Here is a 26,042-nt window from a genome sequence, read left to right as displayed (position 1 = left end):
CCACAACATTGTCGAGCTGACATTCTTCGTCCCGCGTCGTCATGAACAACATACACACCATGGCCACAACATATTCTACTATGCGTCTGCGGTCATCGTTTGGTGTGCTACTTCTCTAACGTCCTTGTCACCTCCCATCCATTGGAAATAGAACCACAAAATTTTCAATAAACACAGGTTGCTCTGTGTTTCGAGTTCTCTCTTTACTTCGTCTCAGTCGTAAGTCGCGACCACACTCAGGAGCCACTGTGTCCATCGCAGGTCTTGAGCACTCTCTTGAGCTGGCATGGATCAACACGAGTTGCCGGACAGAACCAAGTACACGGGCAACAGGCCTACTCTTCGCAGTCGTAGTCGGTGTCCATACCAGGTGGTGCGGCATCTCGCATATCTACTTCAGAGATCTCCGAGTCGCCGTCGTTCACTATCCGCTTCCGTTAATTTTGGTCTTGACCAGCGAACTCCTACGAAGACTCAGCGCATGAAGAGCCAAGCTTTCCAGCAGAGTCCAAGCTCATCTCCAAGAACATTCCAAGACCTTGCAAGCATTCCTTCGGCGAATTTCGAAAGACCCCTTGTCTTGGCATTCAAGAAACTTCCTCTATTAGCCTCTACAGTACATGTTCTCACACTGTTCCCATTTGACGCGTTCAGTGGGGTGTAATATTACGAAGCTCGATATTAACTTTCACCAGTGCACTCATCTCGCCCGTATCTTCAGCGAGCTACGAACAAATATTCCGTTGGTGTCGCACCCCCCCCCTCTTCGTCCTACGGTGCATGGCTAGAAGATCACGCATGTCTTGTGGTCCCTGCAGCATACTACCCTGTTCTAAAAATAACTCCTGTGTCTAACGAGGAACTGAGACCCATTGTAGCCCATTGTATCCTTATCCCCCGCCTTCCTCCACATGCTTCTAGTCACCGCCAGGGTCATAGACTTGAATTTGACAGATAGTACGCGTGTTCTGGTGGCTGAAGCGAGCTAATGCGGCTCTCCAAAGGCCACGAGGATGCCATAAATAGACCTTTGCGATCACGAGCACACGGTAGCAAAGGAGTGCAGGAGGAAGCTCGGAGTGCATCACCGAGCTACCCTGCGTGATACACGTTGCCCTGTGCGGATATCGCTGCAGCACGCACATGCATGATGCGCGTCGAAAAGCATTGCACTTTTGCTGCTGAAGGCGTCATGCGGGAGTTGACGCAATCTCTTCTATGCTTTCAAATTTCATACGTCGTCCTGATCTGTTACTTCCTGTTACTTCCGCCCTCTTCTCGCCCCCTTGGAACGCACAAGCACAGGCGCGTCGAACGTTAGTACCGGCATAGTACCGGCATGACCGTTCCACTCGAGGTGATTACATCCTCTTTCGGAGATAATTATATCCTCACGCTTCCTTCCATACGACCATTTGAGCGACAGTAAGCAGTCAGTAAGCATGCTGTACGGAGAACGTGTATTTGTGATGTCTATCACGATGAAGTCGCTGTGCAACTCGACTGATTGAAACCTTTTTTTGACGACCGTATCGAATTCAAAGCAGAACTACTGGAATTTATGAATCCCATCTACTACTGCCTACCATCTGGTTATTTGTTCGTGAAGTCCTTCACAGCGAGTACCCGATATTTCTACGAATAGCTCTTCTGCTGGCCACCGACTAAAAATGTAACCCAGGCATGCTTGCCAATTTGGAGATTGGCAATACCACGCGGACTTGGTGTTCTTATCCGTATTTTTGACCAACGGGTCCGCACACTTTTGCACATCGGAGCACATGGAAATTCTGTCGGGGACCGATCATCTGTTCCGGGGCTTCACGTCCAGTTTGAAGACCCACTCTGTGCAGTGTGTATGGGCCTTGAGGCCTTGAGGCTCGACGACATAAAAGGGCCTGTCTTCGTTCAGGATTCTACACCGGTCTGCAGTCCCTCCTCCGAGCTTCGGCACTAGTCCTTTCAGCGATCTCCGTCGAAATGTTCTTCCCCACCGCCTTCGTCCTGGCTGCCATGCCATTCCTTGTGGCCGCGACTCCTCTCGTCGCCTCACCCAGCACTGGCGTCGCCATTCCTATCGCAAAGCGCTCGACCTTCCACGCTGCCGATGGCTCTATCAACGCTACCGCCTTGAGCGGCCGCGTTCGCCATTCGGTCGCGTGAGTATCATTACAGACTTTCGTTGGGCTGGCACTAATATTGGATCCAACGTTCAGTAAGATCCAGAAAGGTTTCACGACGTACGAGAAGAACACTGGATCGCCTCACCCGTTGGCCGCTGGTCTGTCCAAGAAGGCCAAGCGTGCCACGGGCAAGGACGCTCTGACTGATGACGATGCTGAGCTCTGGTACGGAACCATCTCCGTCGGCACTCCCGCCAAGACATACACTGGTTAGTTTATTATATCGTTCTCGTTCCTCGCCGCATCTCACATTTCGAACCATTTAGTCGACTTTGACACCGGCAGCAGTGACCTGTTCCTTCCCGGTCCCTCTTGCACCACCAACTGCGCCGGTCACACCAAGTACACCCCGAGCTCCAGCTCGACTTCTGTCGACCTCAAGAAGACTTTCTCTTTGGGGTACGGTGATGGCTCCACTGTCAGTGGCGAGCAGTACACCGACACCGTCTCCATCGCTGGGTTGACTGTAAGTAACTCGCACCCACCCGTGGCCACAGAAATTAAAATGTAAACGAATGCAGGCCACCAAGCAGACGCTCGGTGCAGCAAAAACGTACTCGACTGGATTCTCCAGCGACAACTTCCCTGCTGATGGTTTGCTGGGCATGGCCTTCAAGTCACTGTCCGACTACAAAGCCAACCCGCTATTCCAGTCCCTCGCGGCCCAGGGCAAAACATCTTCTTCCGTCTTCAGCTTCAAGCTCGCCTCGAGCGGCTCTGAGCTGTACCTCGGTGGCAAGAATAGCAACCTCTACACCGGCAGCATCACATACACCCCTGTCACCGATGCCGTAAGACGACTTCGACCTCTAACAAGATGCGATTCACTGACATGGTTCATACATAGTCCTACTGGCAGGTCGACATGGACGGATTGGCGGTTGACGGCACCTCCGTCCTTTCGACGACTGCCGTTATCATCGACACGGGCACCACCCAGATTGTCGGTGACCCTGACAACGTCGCCACTGTCTACGACCAGATCAGTGGTGCGGTGTCCGCCCCGCAATACGGCGACGGCATCTACACAAGTGCGTTGGGAATACAGTCTTCATTCGGGCGCCACTGCTCACTATTATGTGTCTCAGTCCCTTGCAGCTTCAACACTCCCATCACGCTCACCTTCAGCGGACAAGACTTCACTGTCGACCCGAGCACCTTCAATCTCGGGCCCGTGTCGAGCGGCTCCTCTACATGTGTCGGCGGACTCGCCTCTGACTCTAAGATTACCAACAGTCAGTATATCTATTTCCGTTCTGATGTGACGACAGCTACTAAATCTTCTTGTTACAGAATTCTGGATTGTCGGCGATGTCTTCTTGCAGAATGTGTACACCATATTCGATGTTGCCAATACTCAGGTCGGCTTTGCTGCTCTTGCGTAGACTGGGTTGCGCAAGTCATCTGTACTGCCAGCGACGATTGTACCTGTTGTCGAGTTTGTTGTGGGTATATTATATATCAATGGATCTGGACTTGCTTTCAAAATCTCCATATTTAGCTGAGCAGCCTGTGAACCACTTCCAACCGCTCACACATGAATTTATTTTCTGTCCTTCTCTGCAATGATGACATAGCTACATAGTATCCCAGGTCCAGGGCGGGGTAAACCAGGACCGGCTTGAGAGAATTCCATGAAAAATCATAGAGGGTAATTCTCGCGCTTTGAGGGACTGTAAATCGATTATTTGCTATTATATCGTTGAAAGGTGACACATACCTTAGCGACAGGCTTCATGCATCAATGATAGGATTTCGCCTCGCGCGAGTGCATTCCCTGCCACAACTGACCACCGCCATTTAGTTAGCGAGAAGGATTTTGAAGCGATTAACATTCCATTCGTTCGCTGAATAGGGATGCACTGGCGAGTTTTGTCCTACGATTCGAGATTGGATTTAACGGGGTGATATTATGGCAGAGAGCGCTGAAATAATAAGAGATCTTAGCTCTCCGGCGCTGATTGTTCACATAGTTTCGGATATTGTTGGGGAGTTTTTCAGAGGTGAGTGAGCGGTGGGAGCTGTGAGAATTGAACAAGCGAAGATCACCCGGTACCTATATGTGGCAATCGCCTGTTTGGCCACATATCCTTGACCACTCTTACAGCGCTGATCGTTGAGTTGCAGAGGCTCTTACATGGTCAGTTCCAACGGCCATCACTTGTTTCCTGACGAATATTACTCCGCCCCCTTCAATGTTTGGACAACAAGCATCCAATCGACATCAGAAGGCTCGCGATGCTATCTTGACCGTGTCGAGCATTGGAAATGCAAGACAGACATGGAGCACGAGTACCTCCTCGTCTATATTCATGACCAGTCGGGATATACTGGTGTCATGGCCATGGACAGAAATGCTTCTGAGGATGAGCAATTCTCTTCTCTGACTTTGTCACCTTCGCTTGATGGTTCATTGGCGGCTAATGGTCACTCGAATTCGAAGTCCACGACGCCCGCCTTCGATCGGGTGGAAATATCACACGATGGCTCAATTGATTGTATTGTCGAGCGTCGCGGCATGTCTGTCCTTCTCACCACACTCATCTTTCCAAAGGTCACTCCCACCATCCATCAGCTCTCCGTCCTACTCCAGATTGTTCATGAAGAATGTCCGCATTATGCACCCCTTCAGCACCAGTGCTACTGGTTTGCACGGTCTATCTTCGTCACACTGGCCGAGCTATTCGATGGGACAGAGAACCCTGATTCAGAGAATATCGCGTTGATGTCGACGTTCCGAGGCACGCACGTTTCGCTTTTCGAAGCATCCAGTGCGGCCATCCAGAATATGCTCCTACTCCCTGTATTTGAATTTCCGATCCTTTTGATCCCGGCATCCTTGATGGCTTTATATACCACCGTCAAACTTTGTCACGGGCACGTTGTCTCGAGTGAGAATACAAGGAGGGAGGTGTGGTATGTCCAGTTTCGTGCCAGTTGAGGCACACTGTCTGATGAAATTTCGGCAGTGATAATAATATTCGAAGACTGTGCCTCGCACACAAGTATCAACAAGCATGGAGTGTATTCGTTTCCAAACCCGCCAAAGGTACGATGAGAGAGAGAGCACCTCCTCGATTTCCAGCTATTTACTTTCATTTATCAGATTTTTCCTGATCAGTTGAATCCTGATCGACGTTTTTGTGCACACTACAATGAATGCTATCCTTCACGTAGAGTGCCACGCACAACTTTCTTCGATATCACTTACAGTTCGTAAGGCATTGTCGTACGACGTGCCCACTGACCAGTGCTCGCGACCCTCCACGATGCGACCGATGGGCTGTTTCTTGTCTGGAAAGGGGTGAATCAATCGACCTGTGAGCCTCATTGACTCTATCTATGGTCCTCTTACAAGTTCATCTGATACCAGAGTACTTACGTGAGGAAATGCCACCGATATTCCTAACCTTATATATGTCGTGCGGATGAAACCATCTTCACAGATCGCTCGGTCCAATATGAAAGTCTTTGAAAGCAAATCCATCCACTGATAAATACACACAACAAAATCGACAACAGGTGATACAATTGTCGTTATCAATCCCAATAACTCTCTGGATACCTGCAACCCCTTTTACGCAAGCGCAGCAAAGCCGACCTGAGTGTTGGCAACGTCGAACACAGTGTAAACATTTTGCAAGAAGACGTCGCCGACGATCCAGAATTCTACAAATGACACTCAGTCCTCATTCTCACCTGAAAACACAAGTGTACTTACCGTCAGTGAGCGAGGAGTCAGAAGCCAGTCCGCCGACACATGTAGAGGAGCCGCTCGATACGGGCCCGAGGTTGAAGGTGCTTGGGTCGACGGCGAAATCCTTCCCGTTAAAAGTGAGCGTGATGGGAGTGTTGAAGCTGCAAGGGACTGAGACACATAATAGTGAGCAGTGGCGCCCGAATGAAGACTGTATTCCCAACGCACTTGTGTAGATGCCGTCGCCGTATTGCGGGGCGGACACCGCACCACTGATCTGGTCGTAGACAGTGGCGACGCTGTCAGGGTCACCGACAATCTGGGTGGTGCCCGTGTCGATGATGGCGGCAGTCGTCGAAAGGACGGAAGTGCCGTCAACCGCCAATCCATCCATGTCGACCTGCCAGTAGGACTATGTATGAACCATGTCAGTGAATCGCATCTTGTTAGAGGTCGAAGTCGTCTTACGGCATCGGTGACAGGGGTGTATGTGATGCTGCCGGTGTAGAGGTTGCTATTCTTGCCACCGAGGTACAGCTCAGAGCCGCTCGAGGCGAGTTTGAAGCTGAAGACAGAGGAGGTGGTCTTGCCCTGGGCCGCGAGGGACTGGAATAGCGGGTTGGCGTTATAGTCGGATAGCGACTTGAAGGCCATGCCCAGCAAACCGTCGGCGGGGAACTCATCGCTGGCGAATCCAGTAGAATACTTCTTTGCTGCACCGAGCGTCTGCTTAGTGGCCTACAAATGTCTTAAAGTTAGTTGGCTGCGACGCTTTGTTGAGATCAAGTACGTGCAGTCAATCCAGCGATGGAGACGGTGTCGGTATACTGCTCGCCGCTAACAGTGGAGCCATCACCATACTCAAGAGAGAAGGTCTTCTTGAGGTCGACAGCAGTCGAGCTGGAACTTGGGGTATACTTGGTGTGACCATCGCAATTGGTGGTGCAAGAGGGACCGGGGAGGAATAGGTCACTGCTGCCGGTGTCGAAGTCGACTAAAAAGTATGAAATGTGAGATGCGACGGGTAACGAAAGAAGTGAAAAACAATGGTTCATTCACCAGTGAAGGTAACTGCGGGGGTTCCGACGGAAATACTTCCGTACCAGAGCTCAGCATCGTCATCTGTCAGAGCGTCACTGCCTGTAGCACGCTTGGCCTTCTCGGACAGGCCAGCGGCCAACGGGTGAGGCGATCCAGTGTTCTTCTCGTACGTCTCGAACCCTTTCTGAATCTTACTGCGCATTGAACATTATATCAGCGTGAGAGTAGTAAAGGTCTGAGAACGACACTCACGCAACCGAGTGGCGAACGCGGCCGCTCAAGGCGGTAGCGTTGATAGAGCCATCGGCAGCGTGGAAGGTCGAGCGCTTTGCGATAGGAATGGCGACGCCAGTGCTGGGTGAGGCGACGAGAGGAGTCGCGGCCACAAGGAATGGCATTGCGACCAAGACGAAGGTGGTTAGGAAGAACATTCTCAACGAAGATCGCTGAAAGGACTAGTGCTGAGGCTTAGAGGAGGGAAGGCAGACCAGTAGAGATCCCTGGCCGAAGGCATGCTCTTTTATGTTGTCAAGCCTCGAGGCCTCTGGCTGTCCGGAGTTCATAGTGTACAGATTGGGTCTTGAAGCTGAAAGGTCGCGTGAGGTCCTGGAAGAGAAGGTCGCTCTCCGACAGATCATCCATGTGCTCTGCTGCGCAGACCCGTAGGTTGAAAACACAGATAAGAATACCAAACTCGCGCGATGCAAAGCGGTAGACGCGATCTGCCAGCATGCGGGTGTTCTATTTTTAGTTGGTTGTGAGTGAAGTCTTAGAAGACATCCTACTTTCATGTGAATGTAGACTTTTCAACTGGAGCCCACCGTGGAACAGGTTGTGAGATGCGCGACCAACGGAAAACCGCTTGTAACCAGATGGCAGAGGCATTAGTAGATGGGACTTACAGTGAATGCTCCACTGTGCTCCAGTGTTCATTAACCTCGATCTGTAGGTGGCCGCGTCATATCGGTGGCTGTGCCGTTCGATTAAGTTGCATTGATGATACCAATATCGGTCCCCGTGGCACAAGTATATCGGGAGCGAAGAGGAAGATACAGAACGATAATCGAAAATGGAATCTCCGTGCAGCATGCCTAATATCGCGCCAAATGTCCACATGGGAGCAATTAAAGGCCCCGAAAGAGGACAGTATAACATACAATGGCGTGCACAACATTGATACCGATATTCGTCGTGCTTGCATAGAAGGAGCGAGGCAGAGCTGTCAGAGCAGAAACAACGCAGATGTCGTGATTCGAGAGCATGGTGCATAGTCTGCGCATGGCACATCCTATAGGATAAGTCTGACGCCTTCCATAGCGCGCTATACACATGTTGAGCGACGAGCCACGAGATACGTGTAGCACGATGGGTGACCTGAAGATAAAGTAGGTAGCCTAGTTACGAATCCCAGTGGGTGTGGCCTTGTCCATAGGCGCTCACAGTTTTCAGACTGGACTGACCCTTTTCTGCACGCGTGAGAGATGAAGATCAGCGGTCTTTGAATGAGAGGAGGACCCACACCTTATACACAGAACAACTAGACCCACACCGAGTCCAAACATGATGCTTCGTCTCGAGTCTTCCCCTACCGCTGAGCGACTGCGTGCCGCTAGCTTAGCACAGAATTTATGGGATCAGGGCTTGCATGGATCTAAAGTAGATCAGCATTGGCGACGTAGACATAACAAAAAAACAGCACGATACCGTTATCTGCAACTGCGTATGAGCACCGCAGGTTGAGGTGATCGTATATAAGTTAGCTATGAGACTCCGCATATCGGAGTATGCTACTTTTTGCATGGTCTGAGACTTGAGCGCACTGCCAAAGATGATATTTTGACCTAGATATCGGAGATAATGTTGAGTATAGCAAGCATCAAAAGAATCGCTAAGAAAGCATGTCGTAGTTGTCGCCGCCATCGACAGCGTCAGCTTGTCGCATGGGATATTGAATCAGAAAGTGAATTCTCACGGTCTCCAATACCTTGGATTTCATTGCTAGATGTAGATGGCGCCTTGCGGTAAAGCAATTGAGTATCACGTATGATGACAAGTGGGAGTACAATGCGAGTAAATAATGATTACAGTGTATAGTGGGGCGCGACTTCGACTAGCACGGAGACCTGAAGACAATACGACGAAATAAAGAAGGATGGCGATTTTCTATGACTATGATGGGCCACGATCGGCCCATATTCGAATCGACAAGTCGCTCTCTATGGAGCCTGACGCAATCATATTTTGCTGTGGGTGGGTCTATACTCATTGTGAGCGGCCTGCGAGGGGAGATATATACGGAGACTTACTGCGACCGCAACAACAATGTCTGGATCAAGAAACATCAACTCCCTTCTTTTATTCGTTTTAGAGATGAACCCACCTTTATGTGCATCTAACACTTGCACCACTTCCCTGCTTTGTAGATCCCAGAGATAGACCTTGTTGTCCTCGCTTCCCGATACGATCCACTTCCCTCCGGTAACGCTGAAACATGCAGCAATGCAATACTTCGAGTTCTGATGGCCCATGTACGTTTTAAGGCAGCGTGAAGTGTGGTAATCCCACAATCGGATGGCACTGTCGTGCGCCGTGGATAGGATATATTTCGAGTTTGGTGAGAACTGAACGTGTTGGCTGTCCCGACGCTTGAGCTCTGAGCTTGCCAAGAGCTCGTGGATACTCACCAGATGGCATTGTGACCTTCAGCGAGTGTTTTGAGACATTGTCCAGAACTGGTATTCCAGATACGACTAGACCAAAACTATCAAGATACTTATCGGGATGGAAGAGATCGTCACGAACATTAGCCCATCGAGGGCACAGGACACAATGAGAGAGGCATCCCGATTGAAATGTACTGCAGTGACATAGTCTAGGTGCGCGTTGAGGGTCTTGGTACACTTTCCTATTGTAGAGCGACAACAAGAATAGTAACCTCAGCGCGATGTGTTCGTCTTGGATGCATGCTATTTGTTCTCGCACCTTTTGCTAAGTTCCATATTCTGACATCTCCGTCGCATCCACCGGAGACCAGCTGCGTCGACTCGGTATTGTAGTTCACGCAGAATACAAAGCTTGTGTGCCCTTTGAGCGTTTTTGTTGTTAGACCCTTCGCAGCCAGATCGGATTAAAAATGTATTTTGATTATCGTTGTGTGGTAACATACGGAATCAACATCCCATATCCGAATAGTCGTATCGTCAGATGCTGAGGCAAGATATACACTGTCTGAAGACCAAGCTACATCTGACAAGCCTTTCGTATGTCCATTTAAATTTCGGATCAGCTGCCCAGTGAAAGGCGACCATATTTTGACGGCATTATCAGCGGCTTTTGCACCACAGGTAGCGGAGGTCAGGCTCAAGTTCGTACGGGTGGAATGTAAACGCACCACAGGAAGCCAGTAGAGTGCCATCAGGGCTGAATTTTACAGATGATATCGACTGTGTATGCCCTATAAGAGTATGTTTGAGTTCATAACGAGGCCGTTCACGAGCACCCGGTGCTGGTGCTGGTGCTGGTGCTGGTGCTGGTTGCTGGGGTTGAACGGACGGAGGTGGTTGTTCAGGAACTTGAGGATCATCCTCAGTAGTTTGGGATGCAGCGTCATCGTCGGTGGACGATTCATCCATCCCTTCGAGTGGATCCATGACAGCAAAGAGTATTAGAGATGGAGCTAAGGAATACTTCAGAGCAGTTCGGAGCCAAGTTCCAGAGCTCGTGACTTCTCGTGACTCAAATGTGACGCTCGCGTGACGATTGCTATTTGTGGAGAGTGTCGTCGCCGTCGCCTCCCACGAGCACCGTCCAGGTTCCTTTACGCTTGTCAGCTCTTGGCTATGAACAAGGAAAATAAGGATGATTTCACGTTCGCAAGGTTATCTGATCTCAAGCTCCCAGTGACTTTTCGAATGTAGGTGCGGATGAAACTTTCGATTTCTACTCAAAGAGTCATACCGACTTGAATTAGCTCCCAGCTTGAGGGCATACGACACCCGAAATCGTTTACGGAGGTCATTGAGAATCCAGAGCTGCGCTTTCGCGGCGTCCAGTCTTCGTAAGCTGTTGTACTCAGCGTTAATTGATCACCGCTATGAACCTTTCTACAAGGTCGCTTTCCGACCTTTATGTCACTTGCCAATTGGTCGCGGATAACAAACCATTGACCATTCCTTTTCGAACGTCGTATAAAGCCTTCAAAAACAATTACACGTATGTCACGAACAGCTAAACTTGAATGGTCGTGTTCATGTGATTTGGACGAGGCGCTTTCAGGTGGAATGAATGGATCAGCTTCCCAATCCGATACTGCGATCTTCCCCTCAGCTCTCAAATTACATTTACAGTTTGGGACACTTCAGGGCCTAGAGCGTCCGAACCTGTCGGAGGGTCGACGTTTCGCTTGTTCGGCAAGAAATGGTGAGCGGCCCTCGCTCGTTCACGCTATGCCTTTCCAACAATTAGGATAGGACACTGCGAAGAGGGAAACACCGCCTACTTCTCTGCCTTGGGAAAGAAGCTGATGGGTCAATTGAATCGACAACTCCGAGTAAGATCGGGGCCCGAGATGAGATGGGCCGGCTTGAAAAGGTTTGTCGTCTTCGAGACTGTATTCCTGTCGCACATCACGACGTGTAATCCTGACATTTTAAAAGCTTGTGAAGAAGTACGAGCGTGGGGATCTACCTAAGTCTGACTGGCTTGACAAGATGGCGTTCCGGAAGATGACTGAGATTCATGCTGTGAGTCCGACCAGCCTATGTTATTGAGCAACTTGACCTTACCAGGACACAGGCAGAAACCGAGAAGTCAGATACCTTGTTTCTGTATATCGACATGCCGCGCTTTGACTTTCCTGTCATCTTCAGTGAATCTGTATGTTCCTACTATATGTTTCCGAATCAATCTCTGAATATAAATTCTATCAGGAGGCCACAACGGCATCGACGTCATCCCCAGCGGTTGTCCAAACGAGCGCCCACCCACCTATCACACCATCTATCTCAACCTCCTTTGCATCTGACCCTTACCTCTGGGTTGTCCTTGATCCAGATGGGCCCCGAGATAACCCTGTTGAAGATAAGCATCGTAGGCTGGTCCGTAGTCATCGAAGTAGCCCTTACGACCGGGAGCTCAAACCGAATACAAAGATTCGTGACGACTTAGGGGTGGGCAGTATTCAGTCGTTTTTGTGATGCACTCTCATCCATCGACATTCACTCTAGGAAATTCTGAGTTACGCCCCTAGTCAGCCCTTGAGCTCTGAAGAGAAGGATCTCATTTGGAAGTTCCGCTTCTATCTTGCCAGGGATAAGCGAGGGTTAACTAAATTTCTCAAGTCGGTGACATGGCGTGATGCATCGGAAGTCAAACAAGCAGTCGAAGAATTACTCCCACAGTGGACAGAAATAGATACAGACGATGCTCTAGAGCTGCTTGGACCTAGCACAGTTGACTCGCGTGTGAGAGCGTTTGCGGTAAAGCAGCTCAGCAGAGCTGATGATGATGTGCGTATGTTGAGATTCGTCAGAGAGCAAAGATACTGAATAGCTTGATATGCAGGAACTTATGCTTTACTTACTACAACTGGTTCAAGCACTGAAATTCGAGAGTACAGCAAGCGAGCAAAGATCGGCACGGTCAACTGCCAGCGCCATATCTTATGATGACAGCGGTCTGGCTGATTTCCTCGTCGCCCGAGCAGTTGAAAATCCGGTATTAGGGAATCGTCTTCATTGGTATCTTTCTGTCGAAGTGGCTTTAGGTGTAATGGCCAAGATGTATGCCAAAGTTGAATTCAAGTTTCAAGAATTACTAGTGGTACGCAGCCCTCAAGCTCCTGTCTTACTTCGCATCTACTAATGCTAGGTTTCCAGGCCCAGAAACTTGGACACCGTCGCAATCTGATGGCCCGGCAGGGACAGCTAATTGCAACTTTGGCTAGACGTGCAAAGGAACTCCGTATGTCCAAAGATCCGCGTCCCAAGAAGATTGAAAAGCTGCGCTCGTTCCTCTCCGACTCCAAGAATGGTCTCTCCTCCATGGAGCCACTTCCCCTACCCCTGAACGCCACGATTGAGGTTACTGGAATAATTTCCGAAAAGTCATCCGTGTTCAAGTCAAATCTGTACCCATTGCTGCTGTATTTTTCGTGCAGCGATGGCTCCGAATTTCCCGTCATCTTCAAAGATGGGGACGATCTGCGTCAGGATCAGCTCGTCATACAGCTATTCACGTTGATGGACCGACTTCTTCGTCAAGAAAACCTTGATCTCAAGCTCACGCCATACCATGTTCTAGCGACTGGCCCACTGCAAGGAATGGTTCAGTTCATTCCCAGCAAGACGCTTGCCGCGATTGTCAGCGACAATGGGACCTTGCTGAACTATCTACGGGCAAATCACCCAGATGAGGGCAGCGTTGGCACATACGGTGTAGAGCCAAGCGTTATCGACACATTCATTCGCAGTTGTGGTACGTAGACCATAAGACTCTGAACCCTATCGTGAAATTTGATTTTTATCCAGCTGGCTACTGTGTTGTTACGTATCTGCTCGGTGTAGGCGACCGCCATCTCGACAACTTACTATTAGCACCTGATGGTGAGCTTTGGTCAAACCTTACTCGTGCAGTCTCGCTCTAACGGCTGATTTTCAGGTCATTTCTTCCATGGTGAGCTGATCTCATTTGATCGTTATTTGTTCCCTATCATATCATCATCATGCAGTCGATTTCGGATACATCCTCGGCCGTGATCCAAAGCCGTTCCCTCCTGCTGTCAAAGTATGCAAGGAGATGATTGATGGTATGGGTGGCGCCCAATCCTTGCACTACGCGCGGTTCAAGAACTTTTGCTTCACGGCGTTCACCATCCTACGCAAGAGTGCAAACCTTATCTTGAACTTGGTAACCCTCATGGTGGATGCCAACATACCTGACATCAAGCATCGCAACGTGCATGAGCAGATACAGGAGAAGTTTTTGCTCGACTTGACAGAAGAGGAGGCAATCAAGCAGTTCGAGACGTTACTGAATGAGACATCCTACTTTACGAAAGTCGTGGATCGGTTCCACGACTTGGCTCAATACTGGCGAAGCTAGACATGGTTCTAGGGGGATTGTAAGATACCATGGGATCGCGATAAATATGCACAGTCTATAATGCCTCGATTACATAAATGTCATTCTTCGTTCCGGGGCTGTTGAATGGAAGCTTAAATCCACAACAACAATGAACATATATCTCAACTCCTCTAGTGAAAGTGGTGCAAAGTACACGGTTCACGTTCAGATCATTCGTATTTGTCCAAATCGTGTTCCAAGTGCTATCCGACCCGAGACTTCAGCAAGTCCGAGAGAGAGTAGATCTTCTATAACGGCTGTGAACGAACGCCCAGTCGGCAGAAGCGGTACATTACTTACCTCGTAGATCATAGGTGGTTAATTCGTACACCGTATGTGCCTCGATCAATGGGGCAAGCAGAGAGCAATCATTCCGCGCCTCATGTTCATTGTCCTCGCTTGAAGACTCGTCAGACTGATCGTCCATTGAGTCGGTTTCGCTGTGATTGAGGCCTGCCCCGTCTTCGAATGGCTTGGCAACGGAAACCCGCGCGCTGTGGTGTCCCAAATTTGCAAGGTCTGTCTCCCCAGGAGCAGAAAACACGAGGATCCTCCAAGTGGGCACATCCATCGACCTCTCGATCCATACACCTCGGCGTCCCTGCGGTCCAAGCGCCAGAGCATTGATAAAGCCAGGAGGATTGCGCGATACGTTGTATATGCCGGCCAATTTCACGTCAAGGAGTGGCGGAGCCGCTCGCTGAGATGATGAGTCGGCAGAGGGGGTGAGCGTGAGATTGTAGAGATACACGCCGCGCAGCGCATCGTGGGCAAGGAAAGAAATTGCGATCGGCACGAAGGGGGCCGACGAGGAACGTCCAAAGTTCAGAGAGGAGAACGAGACATCCTTGTATGCAGCGTGTGAGCTGAGTGGGAATTTGTATCTGGCCACAGGTTGAACTTGATGGGCAAAATAATTCGCCTGGGGACTAGTGGGCGACGGTACCGGGACACGAGCCGAGATTACAAAATACGAAAGGTGAGGCGAGAAGGGTACCTCAAGCGAGTATACCTCAATCGCGCGAGCCCGGACGCAAAGGAGATATGACCCCATGAACTGCATCCCGATTATGCCGTCATACTGCGGAGCAGACGACAACAGATGTCAGCAGAGGCATCATTATTGAACGTTTGACAAGAGCATCTACCATGTATTCTGATCCATCAAGGGATACGTTGATTGTCATACCGGAATTAGAGGACCAATGCACAATATCAACGCAGTTTCCACGAGAGAATGCAAGCAGCTCTCGAGAGGGGTCGATTGCGTGTAAGGATTGACCATATATACCGAAAAATGTGTCCACTTTGTCGAATTGTGCGCCTCCAGATGCATGCAAATCCATAAATAATGAGGGTGTAGCGAAGGATAGCTCGTTGGGATGTATTCTCATGACGACAGTAGCGGTCCTAGTGCAAAGATCAAAAAGGTGTTCGAAGAGCGCGTAGATACAGACACCCACAAATGCGGTCTTTTGCAGAAAGACAAAGTCATTATGTTAGACGATTGAATTCAAGTGTAGGGAAGCATCGATAGAAAAGAATCACCCGTCTTGGTATCTTGTGACTGCTGCGTAAATTGAATTGGTGAAAACGTCCAGGAAAGCGACAGCTGTCGTCCATGGCCCTTCACTCCCGAGTTCCCAGCGCGCTCGCTGAGGAATGATTGTCTCTTCCAGATTGTTCCAGTCGGCCTGCACAAGCTCCCATAGTACAATTGCACCATCCCCGTAAATGCATAAAAGCCGTTGATCCAAGGGGATGAGGGCTAAAATATTGTGGTATCCTTCTGAGATGCCCACAAAGGAGAGGGATTTTGAGCAAGGAAAAGGCCAATCCCTCTGAGAGAGGTGTGTAGAGACAGCCATTCTTTCGATATCCAGGGTCGGTAATTTCGTCGACGACTCTAGGTCCCTGGCATTGAAAGGAAGGAGGAGGTCAAATTGCTGGTGACGAAGCTGGTTCAGCCACACTGCTTTCATTCTTGTTGAATCAGCCAGTACTCTGCATGTCTGGTGATGCGTGAGTCAAATGCGCACAAACGAATGATGCAATGGAATATGAGACCTTGCGGAGGGAGAGTACTTCTGAGACATCAAGCAAAGCGATGATCTGGAGCATGAGTTCAATGGGCAAACCGAGAAATGAGCACATCTTCAGTTGAGTGCTCAATCCACATAAATCGGCCGTCGACGACCGAAAGTTCGATGTGGAGTTGAGGGTGATGTTGAGGCCTCAACGTCAACGTTCAACGTTGTGTGCAGTGGGGACATGTGGGAACTTGGCTCGACGCGTTAACGCCGGACGGTCACATGCTCATTCGGAATTATTCCGAGACGCGTTCAGCCGTGCTAAACGCGTCCGATGTGACTTGCCCTCCCTACGCTGGTTCCGTTCTTGTACACAGTGCGACCCACTGAAAATCTATTCGGAAACCGTCCCAGACACGAAACTTTTGTCACCCGTGAATCCTCAGCTTTCGACGCCAGGGGTGAGGGTTGTTCAGAGGTGGCCCTGAGTACCAGGTACGTCTGTCATGGTAAACCAGACTTAACATTCTAAACATGGGCACAATGGCTGTTTAGCGCGCAAGCTCCCTCTTTCGCGATCTACATTGCTCGACACTAGACTTGAATCCCCCTGAAACACTTAGTGATATCCGTATGCCGCCCAGGAGGCTGTGACGAAAATTTGCGTCAGTGTTCAGGTTATATATCGCTGGCGGTGCTCAATCTGCATCATTACTCCTATAGTCGTTGCGCTCTTAGAAATTAATGGAAAGGCTTCAAGCTGAACTTAGACGACGCGGTTCTGATCTTTCTAACGACCATTCAATGCGCATGGCTCAACGCCCTGGTCAATCCACTTCCCGCAAGGGAGGAGCTTTCGAATACCTGGGCACCAGCAAGTTTGACTCCCAATCGCGCGATAAATACGACAAGAATATGCACAGTCATGGATTCAATGCTAGGAACGCTCTGGCTGACGAGTCTCTTGACGAAATAGACTTTCTATCACAGGAAAGCAGGAGCCGAGACTCAGATGCTGATTCTACATCGAACCGAAAGAGAGCGGCACCTTCGAAGCGGGCGAAGTCTCCAATGGCGGATAAAGTTGTCGTGGGTGGTAAAGCTCTCGACTACCATCCTGATTATCAACCCAAACCGAAGTTGCCGAGCTTCAAGAAGACTAAGAAAGCCGTGAGTGATCACAATGACCAAACTTTGCCAACAAGCTCTCAGGGATCGAGCACACCTCCGTCACTGCCGAAGACTAGACACGCTACCCTTGCTCGCCTATCGACCCACAACAATGGCATGTCATACACGGCTCCTGATCATTCCAAACTTCGTTCTCATGCACAGCCGCGAGGCTCTTCACTCGTCGGTACTAGAAAATCATCCCGCGAACCACAGGAGTTTCCTCTTTCGAGACTGTCTCCTTTGCAGAGGACTGGTCGAGAACGAGAGCTATCTAAGGCCAAAGGGAAGGATAAGGTCGCGCCTTTCCCAGTGTCTTTTTCACCTCCAGCTTCTGACGATTCTTCCGCATCGCCTCACGATTCTCTCAAAATCCCTTCTAAGAAGTCCCTGGCTGACGGTACGCACAGTAAAGGACCTGCCTCTAGAGCTCGTCCACTTCCTGAGTCTGATTCAGACGATACTACACAAACACTTCGGACACACAATCTCCCCTCTTCTGGGAACGACTCTCGCCTTCGTCCTCGTTCGCGCAAGAAGCCGCCAGCCGTCAACACTGTCAAGACCGCAGCCTCAAGGGCTCGGCGCATCCGTGACTCTGACGATGAATCTAAGTCTGACGGTGGCATACGAAGTATTCCAGGTGACCTTCCTGTTGACGACTCTCGGGATCTCTCTGGCAAAAAGCTTCTTGAAAAGCCTCGCCGGGTTCCTCCATCTGAAGACGATGACAATGACAGGAGGCCGACTCGTGCACGCGTCACTCGCAAGCGTAAATCTCCCGGCATCGAGGTGCTCTCTGACATTGAGCCTCTGGCGAATGTGGAATCACGGCTCGGCCCGCCCGCCGAACTTGTGCTGCAAGAGTTCCCTGCTTTGAAATTGTCTCCTGTGCGCGGCAGTGCCAAATCCACGCACAAGGGTATAGAGAGACACAGGGACATGCCTATCTCTACACACCCGTCCTCGCCACAACGTTGCAAAAGGTCCAAAATAGACAGCTTCCCAGTGCCGTCTCCATTCTCGTCGCCAATACTTGCGACATCTCCGAAGGCCAAGCAGAAACTGAAACAAAGCAAGAGTCTCACATCGCCTGACGATGATGATGAGTCATTCATGACGAAGAAAGACGAGATCGTGACTCGCGGAGGCCTGCAGCCGTTTCCAATGGCTTTCAGCCAGTTGGAAACTTCCGGAACCCAAGAAGACCGTGGAGAAGGTAGTAGCCGACAAAAGAATAGTCGCATTGCGGATCATCCAGTCCCTAGTCCTGAAAGTCCTTTGATATTGCTCGATGATTCTTGTGAGTCTCGCATGCGGACGTTTTCAATTGTCCCGTTAATGACATTGCCACCCTTAGTATTCCTTGATTCGTCCGTCGATCCATCCACGCTCTGCCCGTATTGTGATGAGCTCCTTCCTTCTTCACCGACACCACTTTTGAGATCCCTCATCGCGGCTGCGAAGAGCAAATCAAGCCCGGACCCTCGGCCAGGCAACCTGTATGGCCTTAAAGCCCAGCTTGCTACATTCATCTCAGTATGCCAACGACACGAATTCGAGATACGCGAGATTCCTCGTGCTCGAGCTCGCGGCTGGCCCTCAAGTATTGATTTCAACAAGGTCAAGAAAAGAATTGAGGGTCTTGCAGCTACATTGAAGAAACTGGTAGCGAACGCTGACGACGAGAGGAAGAACAGCATATTTTGGCGGCAGGTTGAAAAGGAGGTCCAGAATATGGGTTCACGCGCGGCAGCCGGTTTCAAAGGCCAATTTGACAACTTCGAGAAGACGCAACCTGGATAGTGAGTCATCATGCACAAGGCTCAGGCTCTTCACTGAACATGATTGTGACATTCATCGACTGTGTTCGCAGCTATGGCGAACTAGGTTCGATGGTCATTCACCAAACACTCTACAATTTGTTTCCATTTTCGTCCATCGATGTAGACAGCATCGCGCCGCTCACTTATACGGACTTCATCAATCGCATATTAGTGCCCGAGGCTGCTTTGGCGCTCATCATGGAGGACATGGGACAAGGTCTGGAGGAGGCTGCTCGTACTATGCATCACAGCGCCGCGTACGGTGTAGCGATGTTTCCTGACAGTGGGGATGGAGATGGCAAGAGCGTGGGCATCAGAGTCGGAGAGAACATCGTGAAGGAGCGCGCACGGGTCAGAAGAAAGGAGCTCGAAGAAGAAGACAGGGTAGAAAAGATGATGATCCAGGAGCAGAAGCTTGAGGAGCGAGCAGCTCTGAGGCAGAAGGGGAAGAAACGCCAATTTGATGACAGCAGTGCCACTGCCACAGAGAGAGAACGCAAGACGACCGCTACCTCGAAGACCAAGAGGAAAAAACCATCCCCAGCGGTGAACGAGACCGAAGGCGATATGTCATCTGCTCTCAGCGATGCAAGCGAAGCTCGTCAAAGTACCAGGGCAGTGACACGAGTGAAGGCCTCAGTCACTCGGAACCGCAAGAAGGAAACTCGCGTCGCGCATTTCAACGCTGATAATGACCAGGCGTCTTCAACAACTGTTGTGCCACTCTATCATCGGAAGGCCAAGGGCGAGGGAAGGGTGTCTACACCGTCGGACGATGAGCCTGTGGAGATCGTCCTTCCTTCCAGCCAACAGACCCCGAAATCACGACTCCGTCCCCGTCTCGTTGCTACACTCAAAAGCAAAGCGCCCTTCTCAAGTGACGTCGATGACATTGACGATGAGAAGACTCCGAAACCCAAGGCCAAGGGACGTGGGCCAAGTGCAGAGCCTGAAGATAGGCTCGCAAATGATAAGAAGTTCTTCCCTCTCAAAGCTGCGCAGCGGAGAGAGACGACGACAGAGTATGTTGATGATTGCTCGACATATTTTCTCACTCGTTTATCCGTTTACTGACATGCATCCCTGCAGACCCATTGGGCGACTCCAGAGAGAAGACTGGCGATTTAGGATGGCTGACCCTATATCAATTTCAGGCGACTCATCAGACGACGCCTCCATTGAAGCTCGTAGCCCACATAGAAAAACACGCAGAGGCCACACCCCGGACTCATGGCTTGATTCTTCGAGCTGATCGACGTGTTCTTTTCACATGCCTCATTGCTTTTTGCGTTGAACCCTTATCCTTCACAAGTCAGACATACTGATATTGATATCATCGCTGTACTAATGCTACAATAAACGGTTCTCTACTATCGACCGTCGCGTCTGACATCTGAGGAACAAGCACGACCCCGCGGTGTAGTAGAGAATTAATAAGACATTCCCTCCTCGACCATTCCCCTCGCCTCGCCACGCTGTATGCCGGCTGATACTAGGTCTCGCACTTCAAGGCGCTTCCACACCCATTTCTGCCCCTGCTTTTCCAATCGGCCAGCTCTCCACATGCGATCGTCTACAGAAAGTTTTCGGTATACCATCCCGGTAAGCACCCCCTTCTGCAGTTCTTGGAACCAACGATGATGATCGCATTTCCTGAGCCGTGATCACGTACTCGAGTGGAGATGTACAGCCCACATTCGGAAGGATCCGTCGACAATGTACAACAAGGTCAATAAGCCCACAAAACTGTCGCCAAAATCTTGATGGCCGCGTTCCACGCTCTTCTCACGAAACGGTCCCATTTGGTCGTACGAGGTTCTGTGATCGAGGTCTGGCATGTCGGTGAGTGAGCAAAACTTGTATCCTTCCATACTTAACGCCATGCTCAGGTTTCCATCGTGGCCCTCACGAGAGCGCAGATCATATCGCAGGTATTGGGATGTGTAATCGAATTTATCTACCCCACCCTCGACCATGAGGGCAGAGAGCGATGCCCTCTGTAATAGAAATGTGAATGATGCGAGGAAGCCATTGAGCAGCGTCAGCCGCTCTGCTTGTATTGGCAAAGCATGTAGTGAAGGGGATTTTGCCGCGAGCAAGTTCGTCCAGGTACTTGGTGCGCTCTGCCAAGGTCTGCGCAGTTATGCACAAGGACCTAGAGGTGACCAAGCACCAATGATATGAGCGGTGCGTAATGAGGTGGTGACTGAAGGCTCACTTATGTACCTTCCAGTCCTGGTGCTGGCACTCGATCGAACAATATGACGCAGTTTTGCACGCGCCGCACCTTCTGAAAGGAATATTGTTCTTCGAAGGTGCGGAACAATTGGAGCACAAGTCGGGCCTCGGTAACTTGGAGGAATGAAACACCTTTTGCATTTTTTACTGGACCGAAGGCACTGCGATCGATGTAGTCCTGGTGACTGTCCTAGTAAGATGGCTGAAGTCAGTGACGTGGCCTGGCCTGGCGCGTGCGACATTTTCATCACATGCCAACGACTCCCGTTGCGGTTATCATCATCATATACCGTCAGTGGAGAATCTGAAGTTCACCGTGAGTGCGTCTTTCGTCTGCTACATGGTGACTCAGATAGCTCAATCGCTAGAGTAGGGCAAATCCAAAGCCGAATATTCACGTGTCGTGGTTTTACTTGTAAGTCTGAAGATCAAGCCGTCGAGACGACAGTGCGAGTGCCTTCGAAATTTCGAGTTGCTTCGAGGTGGGCATCACGTGCTGAGAATTTGTTCCACACCTGGCGAGCCTCGAGTCCAACAGCAGGCCTTTGTATGCGCCCGCAATACAGTCTCTTGATCCCCATCATCCTAGTACCCACAAATTGAGACATATAAATAGCTAGGTGCGCGTTGAATACACTAACCCCCTCTTTACGAACCCTTCGCACACCTACGCCCATCGGTCATCGGACAACAGCCTTGGAGCTTAGAGCATGGCGACAAACTTGTACGAAGTCCTGGGGTTGGACCGCAATGCGTCCCCAGAGCAGAGTACGCTATGAATATCGAGTATACCTACATTATGTGAAGGCTCACGCTGACACTGTCGACAGTCCGCAGGGCATACAGACAACGGGCGCTTCAGACTCATCCTGACAGACAGCCACCCAATGCGTCTCAAGCGGATAAAGATTCCGCCACAGAAAGATTTCGATTGGTGAGCAGGTTTTTGTCAGTCGCAACACCACGGAACGTGCTGATCGCGTATAGGTTGGAAATGCCTATGAAGTGCTGAGTGACCCAGAAAAACGTCGCGTAAGCTGTGGAACCTGATATCACCCCCGTTGTTAACACCTGCTGATGCCTATGCATCGCGCTTCTAGCTATATGACATCAATGGCGTTTGGCCGCCTCCTAACACCACAAACATGCATCAACCAACCAACAACTGGCAAGAGCCATCAAGATCCTTTGATAACTCTTGGGGCATGCCTATGCACGACGATCCTTTCTTCGGCTTCCCTTTCGGATCCCGCTCGGGGGCACATCTCACTGATCCCTTCGAGCTGTTCGACTCTGTGTTCGGGAGTATGCGCCAAGCGTTTAATGATCCGTTCTTCCATGATCCGTTCTTCGATGGTCCCTCAGCCAATCAACAATTATATAATACTCCACGAGGAATGGGGACGATGGCATTGGGATTCCCTTTCGGAGGGAACATGTTCTCCCCAAGTTTTTTCGGCGCGCCTGCTGGAGGACGGGTGTACACCCAAAGCACCCGGAGAGTGACATCGCCTGGTTCCGGCTGGGTTTCTGAAAGCCGAATGACGCGTACCGTAAACGGCGTGACGGAAACGGTATGGAAACGCACAAATTCGCGCGTAAGCTTTGCTTCCCTTCCTAGTCGATTCCATCTTGCAAACCTTTCTTCTATAGGGTGAAGAGCATGCAGTGTACACATCCCCTGACGGTCGTGAACGCCGTACTATCAATGGTGTAGAACAAGGAAATTCTGATCCGAGATATATTGAAGCTCCCCAATATCCTGAGCAGCATGCTCCTCCGCTGTATTCCCCACCTCCTCCCCAGGGCTATGCCCCTCCCCAGAATTATCGTCAACCTCCGAACAGCGCTCCCCCTGCTGCCCAGCCTCTTCTCAACCAACCTCCCCCGCCACTTCCGGGGACAGTCTACGCTCCCCCTGAGGGCCGCCGATCATCCAGGCGAACGCCACCCCCGCCTGCGATGGTTTACAACCCAGCTCAGACCAACCGAGCGCCCAACCAACCGCCACCACCAGGCCATCCCCCAGGTCCTCCGCCGCAGCATGGCATCCCTCCCGCACAGCCTGCTCCTGGTACCCAGCTTTTATTTCTCTCTCGGAAACTGTACTGATCTTCATTTACAGGCAAAAGTCGTCCACGAGAGCATGAAAGTCGTCACAGTCGTACGCCCTCGTCACGAAATGAGCGTCACTAGTTGTAAGTTTACAGTACGTTCGTTGATGTTTTGCTGTTTTCGTCGTATATTATCCCGCAGTCCTGAATATCCAGTTTTGGAACACCCTGTCTTGTTGCTGTGGAAGGACCCTCGTATGCGCTTACTGTACGCTGTAGAACCTCTGTCGAAACTTGTATCTCGATTACTGTATGATGGAATGTATGAACACATGGATATAAGCATGCTGTCAAGAAGATGTAGCGGCAAGAATATTCTCTACACGACTGGTTGAAAATTTACAAGCGTAATGTGCGCCGAATCAAGTCGTTACTGGTAAGCGGTATAGACTGGGGAGATAACAGATGAAAAGAAATGCAATGGTTTGAGACAAGGAAAGCCGAAGGGATTGAGGTAAGAAGTTGCTTCAGTCGTGACGCAGGCACTGAAGAATGGGCATGATCACGCCCTGTGAAACATGACAATAGCCAAGAAGGACAAGATTGTTCATGTCCATGCCTACTAATGTTATCCCTCTCTCCTGCTTGAGTAGGATATACCAAATTCAGATTTTTAGGCCAAATAATTAAAGATAAGCACTGGCTTACCACGGAGTCGGACTCGAGATATTTCCCGATCCGCCTCTTGATGAACTCAATCAACTTTCTCAATGTCACCGGATTACCTTGCCCATTTCGAAGTTGAAGCTGACAGGGCTTTTCCTTGCTCGCCTCCTTTGCGAATGCAATCTGTAGTCAGGATAAGTTTCGTTCTCTCAATTCTCAAATAGCCACAAGACGTACGTCAATCATTAACTTCACCGTCGATCTGCCGTGAAGCGCAGACGGTTCGTCCACATTCGGAACAGAGTCCAAATCTCCCTTGAACTCATCGGCGAGGCGCACGCCGATACGTCCGTTGAAGTATACTGGGTCCTCGAGCTGAGAGGTAGCTTGCTCCTCCCTCCTCTGACCTATGTAGGGGACAAAGCAATGTTGCTCCACCACCGGTCCATAATCGGAGTTGACCAGCTCATCCTGGTAGTCGTTGTTACGCAAATGTTGAGTGATTCGAAAAGCGGTTTGGGGCGGAAACATGCAACCCAGGTATCGGAAACCGAGCATATAGAGGATGCTTTCTTCCTCCGATGTCTAGGCCCCAGAGTAAACGCAAGTCTTGCACGATTACGAGATTACACGCTACTCACCGGAACAGTCAAAGCTTCAACGCCTTCATGCGAAGGAACGCTAGCGATGATGTTGTCAAAGTCGGTGAGTAAGGATTCCATCGTCAGGTAAGAAATGTTTGTTGCAAAGTCCCGGCATTCCTTCGCGTTATATCCTCGAACGGCGAGGATGTAGAACTGTAGAATATCGAGGACCTACAGCCATACATGTGCTGAAACGTCGCTGTTAACACACTGGAGAGTAGCGGGATGCAGGTCTCTCACCTGTAGGCCAGCTACAAAGCTGCATGTCAAGCGAGTGGGAAAGTGTATCCTACAGTCACAGAGAGAGAGAATTCAAGGCCCTCGCGCTACATTCCTCGCTACCTACAGCTGGTTGTTGTTTTTTCGAGTAGGGGAAACAGCAATGGCTACCGGATGTCATCCCAGTAGTCGATGCTAGTCAGCTGAAATCAAGGATTTACAGGTAGTAATCAAATACTACATGCCCCACAACTGAGGGCCAAGACACTGTTACGGACTCGGGCTTCAGGGAAATTTGCCCTGAACATCTGATCTGCAAGGAAGCATTACAGGTGTCTGTATCGGGGGCATATGTAGGCCATACTAACCAGACCCTCAACCCTAGAACGTTTTCTCAGGATACCTAGCTGAGATGGACCAGATAAGCTAGCGGAATATCGACTCCCGAGGTCTCCAAATGTTGGACCAGACTGTAGTTAGCAGAAAAGGCAACTAACCCCCCCCCCCCCCTCCCCTTTCCTAAATAGAGTTACTGAAATGAATTGTTGGCAGTCAACTTGAGCTTGTGTCGTAACCAGCAGCATCCAACAGTCCTAAATAAGCTGACAAAAGTAGACGATTCCAGCAGAATCGTGTACAATCGGAGCACTGACTAGTATGACCCTCGAGCATATACAACAGGCCATCTGGTAGGCCCACTCAGAATTTGAGGAGATGTCATAGTATTATGTCGCCGCAGGTAAGAGGAATGAGTCAAGCTGGAAAGTAACAAACAAGCGCAAATTCTCCGTGCGGTCGCCGAGACTGCCAGCGTCGCCTCAATAGTGCCCTCACAAACCTACCACCTTCTGCCCTCATCAGTTGATTTTCTCTATGTCCTTTGGGATCGATTACCGCCAGGGTGAAGTCTCGAGCGCGTTGGTTGGCCAAACCTCTACTCTCAATCAGACGTAGCGAACACTCAGCGCGTCATTAATCCAAGAGTCTCTAAGAGTCCAAAACCCACTGCACGCCTTCCGAGGCCCCATCCATCAGGCCATCAGACCATCAGGCTTTGTTCCGCGGGTTTGGACTCTGTGCGATTTTGCATTCATCACAACTCGCACATTTGTAGCACCATAAACCCACAAAATTCCCAGGCGGGTCTTCATT

The 26,042-nt window shown here is 50.3% G+C and overlaps 12 protein-coding genes across 12 annotated transcripts; 6 read left to right on the top strand and 6 right to left on the bottom strand.

Annotated features, from left to right (window-relative positions):
- Window positions 1-1,980: 1,980 nt before the first annotated feature.
- asp1 (eukaryotic aspartyl protease asp1) lies at window positions 1,981-3,568 on the top strand (the record flags this gene model as incomplete). The annotated part of the gene is made up of 7 exons (XM_009551193.1): window positions 1,981-2,159; window positions 2,217-2,392; window positions 2,450-2,649; window positions 2,705-2,974; window positions 3,031-3,214; window positions 3,272-3,418; window positions 3,477-3,568. The coding sequence occupies 7 exons, from the start codon at window positions 1,981-1,983 to the stop codon at window positions 3,566-3,568; spliced, it is 1,248 nt and encodes a 415-aa protein (XP_009549488.1).
- Window positions 3,569-4,300: 732 nt separating this feature from the next.
- On the top strand, window positions 4,301-5,096 carry HETIRDRAFT_441277 (uncharacterized protein; the record flags this gene model as incomplete). Its single annotated transcript, XM_009551192.1, has 1 exon — window positions 4,301-5,096. A coding segment is annotated over exon 1 (774 nt), but the record flags the coding sequence as incomplete, so codon positions are not given.
- Window positions 5,097-5,650: 554 nt separating this feature from the next.
- Window positions 5,651-7,343, bottom strand: HETIRDRAFT_36302 (aspartic peptidase). The gene is made up of 7 exons (XM_009550456.1): window positions 7,174-7,343; window positions 6,940-7,115; window positions 6,675-6,874; window positions 6,349-6,618; window positions 6,109-6,292; window positions 5,905-6,051; window positions 5,651-5,852 (listed from the first exon to the last, which is right to left on the bottom strand). The coding sequence occupies exons 1-7, from the start codon at window positions 7,317-7,319 to the stop codon at window positions 5,761-5,763; spliced, it is 1,215 nt and encodes a 404-aa protein (XP_009548751.1). The 5' UTR covers window positions 7,320-7,343; the 3' UTR covers window positions 5,651-5,760.
- A 1,187-nt stretch (window positions 7,344-8,530) lies between these two features.
- HETIRDRAFT_324020 (uncharacterized protein) lies at window positions 8,531-8,841 on the bottom strand (the record flags this gene model as incomplete). Its single annotated transcript, XM_009551191.1, has 2 exons — window positions 8,531-8,572; window positions 8,626-8,841. The coding sequence occupies 2 exons, from the start codon at window positions 8,839-8,841 to the stop codon at window positions 8,531-8,533; spliced, it is 258 nt and encodes an 85-aa protein (XP_009549486.1).
- Window positions 8,842-9,090: 249 nt separating this feature from the next.
- On the bottom strand, window positions 9,091-10,571 carry HETIRDRAFT_478647 (uncharacterized protein; the record flags this gene model as incomplete). The annotated part of the gene is made up of 8 exons (XM_009551190.1): window positions 9,091-9,177; window positions 9,228-9,247; window positions 9,302-9,555; window positions 9,606-9,671; window positions 9,724-9,826; window positions 9,904-10,030; window positions 10,088-10,251; window positions 10,313-10,571. The coding sequence occupies 8 exons, from the start codon at window positions 10,569-10,571 to the stop codon at window positions 9,091-9,093; spliced, it is 1,080 nt and encodes a 359-aa protein (XP_009549485.1).
- A 189-nt stretch (window positions 10,572-10,760) lies between these two features.
- Window positions 10,761-14,094, top strand: HETIRDRAFT_387555 (uncharacterized protein; the record flags this gene model as incomplete). Its single annotated transcript, XM_009551189.1, has 14 exons — window positions 10,761-10,834; window positions 10,892-10,978; window positions 11,032-11,133; window positions 11,197-11,340; window positions 11,391-11,511; window positions 11,577-11,663; window positions 11,716-11,796; window positions 11,853-12,089; window positions 12,147-12,436; window positions 12,534-12,741; window positions 12,798-13,395; window positions 13,449-13,523; window positions 13,579-13,593; window positions 13,649-14,094. The coding sequence occupies 14 exons, from the start codon at window positions 10,761-10,763 to the stop codon at window positions 14,020-14,022; spliced, it is 2,493 nt and encodes an 830-aa protein (XP_009549484.1). The 3' UTR covers window positions 14,023-14,094.
- Window positions 13,740-14,770, bottom strand: HETIRDRAFT_478643 (uncharacterized protein). Its single transcript, XM_009551188.1, has 2 exons — window positions 14,344-14,770; window positions 13,740-14,291 (listed from the first exon to the last, which is right to left on the bottom strand). The coding sequence occupies exons 1-2, from the start codon at window positions 14,612-14,614 to the stop codon at window positions 14,209-14,211; spliced, it is 354 nt and encodes a 117-aa protein (XP_009549483.1). The 5' UTR covers window positions 14,615-14,770; the 3' UTR covers window positions 13,740-14,208.
- Window positions 14,771-15,587: 817 nt separating this feature from the next.
- HETIRDRAFT_478642 (uncharacterized protein) lies at window positions 15,588-16,308 on the bottom strand (the record flags this gene model as incomplete). The annotated part of the gene is made up of 2 exons (XM_009551187.1): window positions 16,111-16,308; window positions 15,588-16,055 (listed from the first exon to the last, which is right to left on the bottom strand). The coding sequence occupies exons 1-2, from the start codon at window positions 16,195-16,197 to the stop codon at window positions 15,588-15,590; spliced, it is 555 nt and encodes a 184-aa protein (XP_009549482.1). The 5' UTR covers window positions 16,198-16,308.
- Window positions 16,309-18,980: 2,672 nt separating this feature from the next.
- HETIRDRAFT_323771 (uncharacterized protein) lies at window positions 18,981-19,357 on the top strand (the record flags this gene model as incomplete). Its single annotated transcript, XM_009551186.1, has 2 exons — window positions 18,981-19,048; window positions 19,120-19,357. Coding segments are annotated over 2 exons (306 nt in total), but the record flags the coding sequence as incomplete, so codon positions are not given.
- Window positions 19,358-21,430: 2,073 nt separating this feature from the next.
- Window positions 21,431-21,910, top strand: HETIRDRAFT_323075 (uncharacterized protein; the record flags this gene model as incomplete). The annotated part of the gene is made up of 1 exon (XM_009551185.1): window positions 21,431-21,910. One exon carries the CDS (start codon window positions 21,431-21,433, stop codon window positions 21,908-21,910), a length of 480 nt encoding a protein of 159 aa, XP_009549480.1.
- On the top strand, window positions 21,903-23,701 carry HETIRDRAFT_445896 (molecular chaperone, DnaJ superfamily). The gene is made up of 6 exons (XM_009551184.1): window positions 21,903-22,075; window positions 22,138-22,241; window positions 22,295-22,339; window positions 22,408-22,905; window positions 22,961-23,381; window positions 23,433-23,701. Exons 1-6 carry the CDS (start codon window positions 22,018-22,020, stop codon window positions 23,501-23,503), a joined length of 1,197 nt encoding a protein of 398 aa, XP_009549479.1. The 5' UTR covers window positions 21,903-22,017; the 3' UTR covers window positions 23,504-23,701.
- A 59-nt stretch (window positions 23,702-23,760) lies between these two features.
- HETIRDRAFT_104504 (uncharacterized protein) lies at window positions 23,761-24,749 on the bottom strand (the record flags this gene model as incomplete). The annotated part of the gene is made up of 4 exons (XM_009551183.1): window positions 23,761-23,811; window positions 24,070-24,210; window positions 24,265-24,612; window positions 24,669-24,749. The coding sequence occupies 4 exons, from the start codon at window positions 24,747-24,749 to the stop codon at window positions 23,761-23,763; spliced, it is 621 nt and encodes a 206-aa protein (XP_009549478.1).
- Window positions 24,750-26,042: the final 1,293 nt, after the last annotated feature.

Source organism: Heterobasidion irregulare (genome assembly GCF_000320585.1).
Source record: "Heterobasidion irregulare TC 32-1 unplaced genomic scaffold scaffold_08, whole genome shotgun sequence".
Classification (NCBI taxonomy): Eukaryota; Fungi; Basidiomycota; class Agaricomycetes; order Russulales; family Bondarzewiaceae; genus Heterobasidion; species Heterobasidion irregulare.
This window is presented reverse-complemented; position numbering and strand designations above follow the sequence as displayed.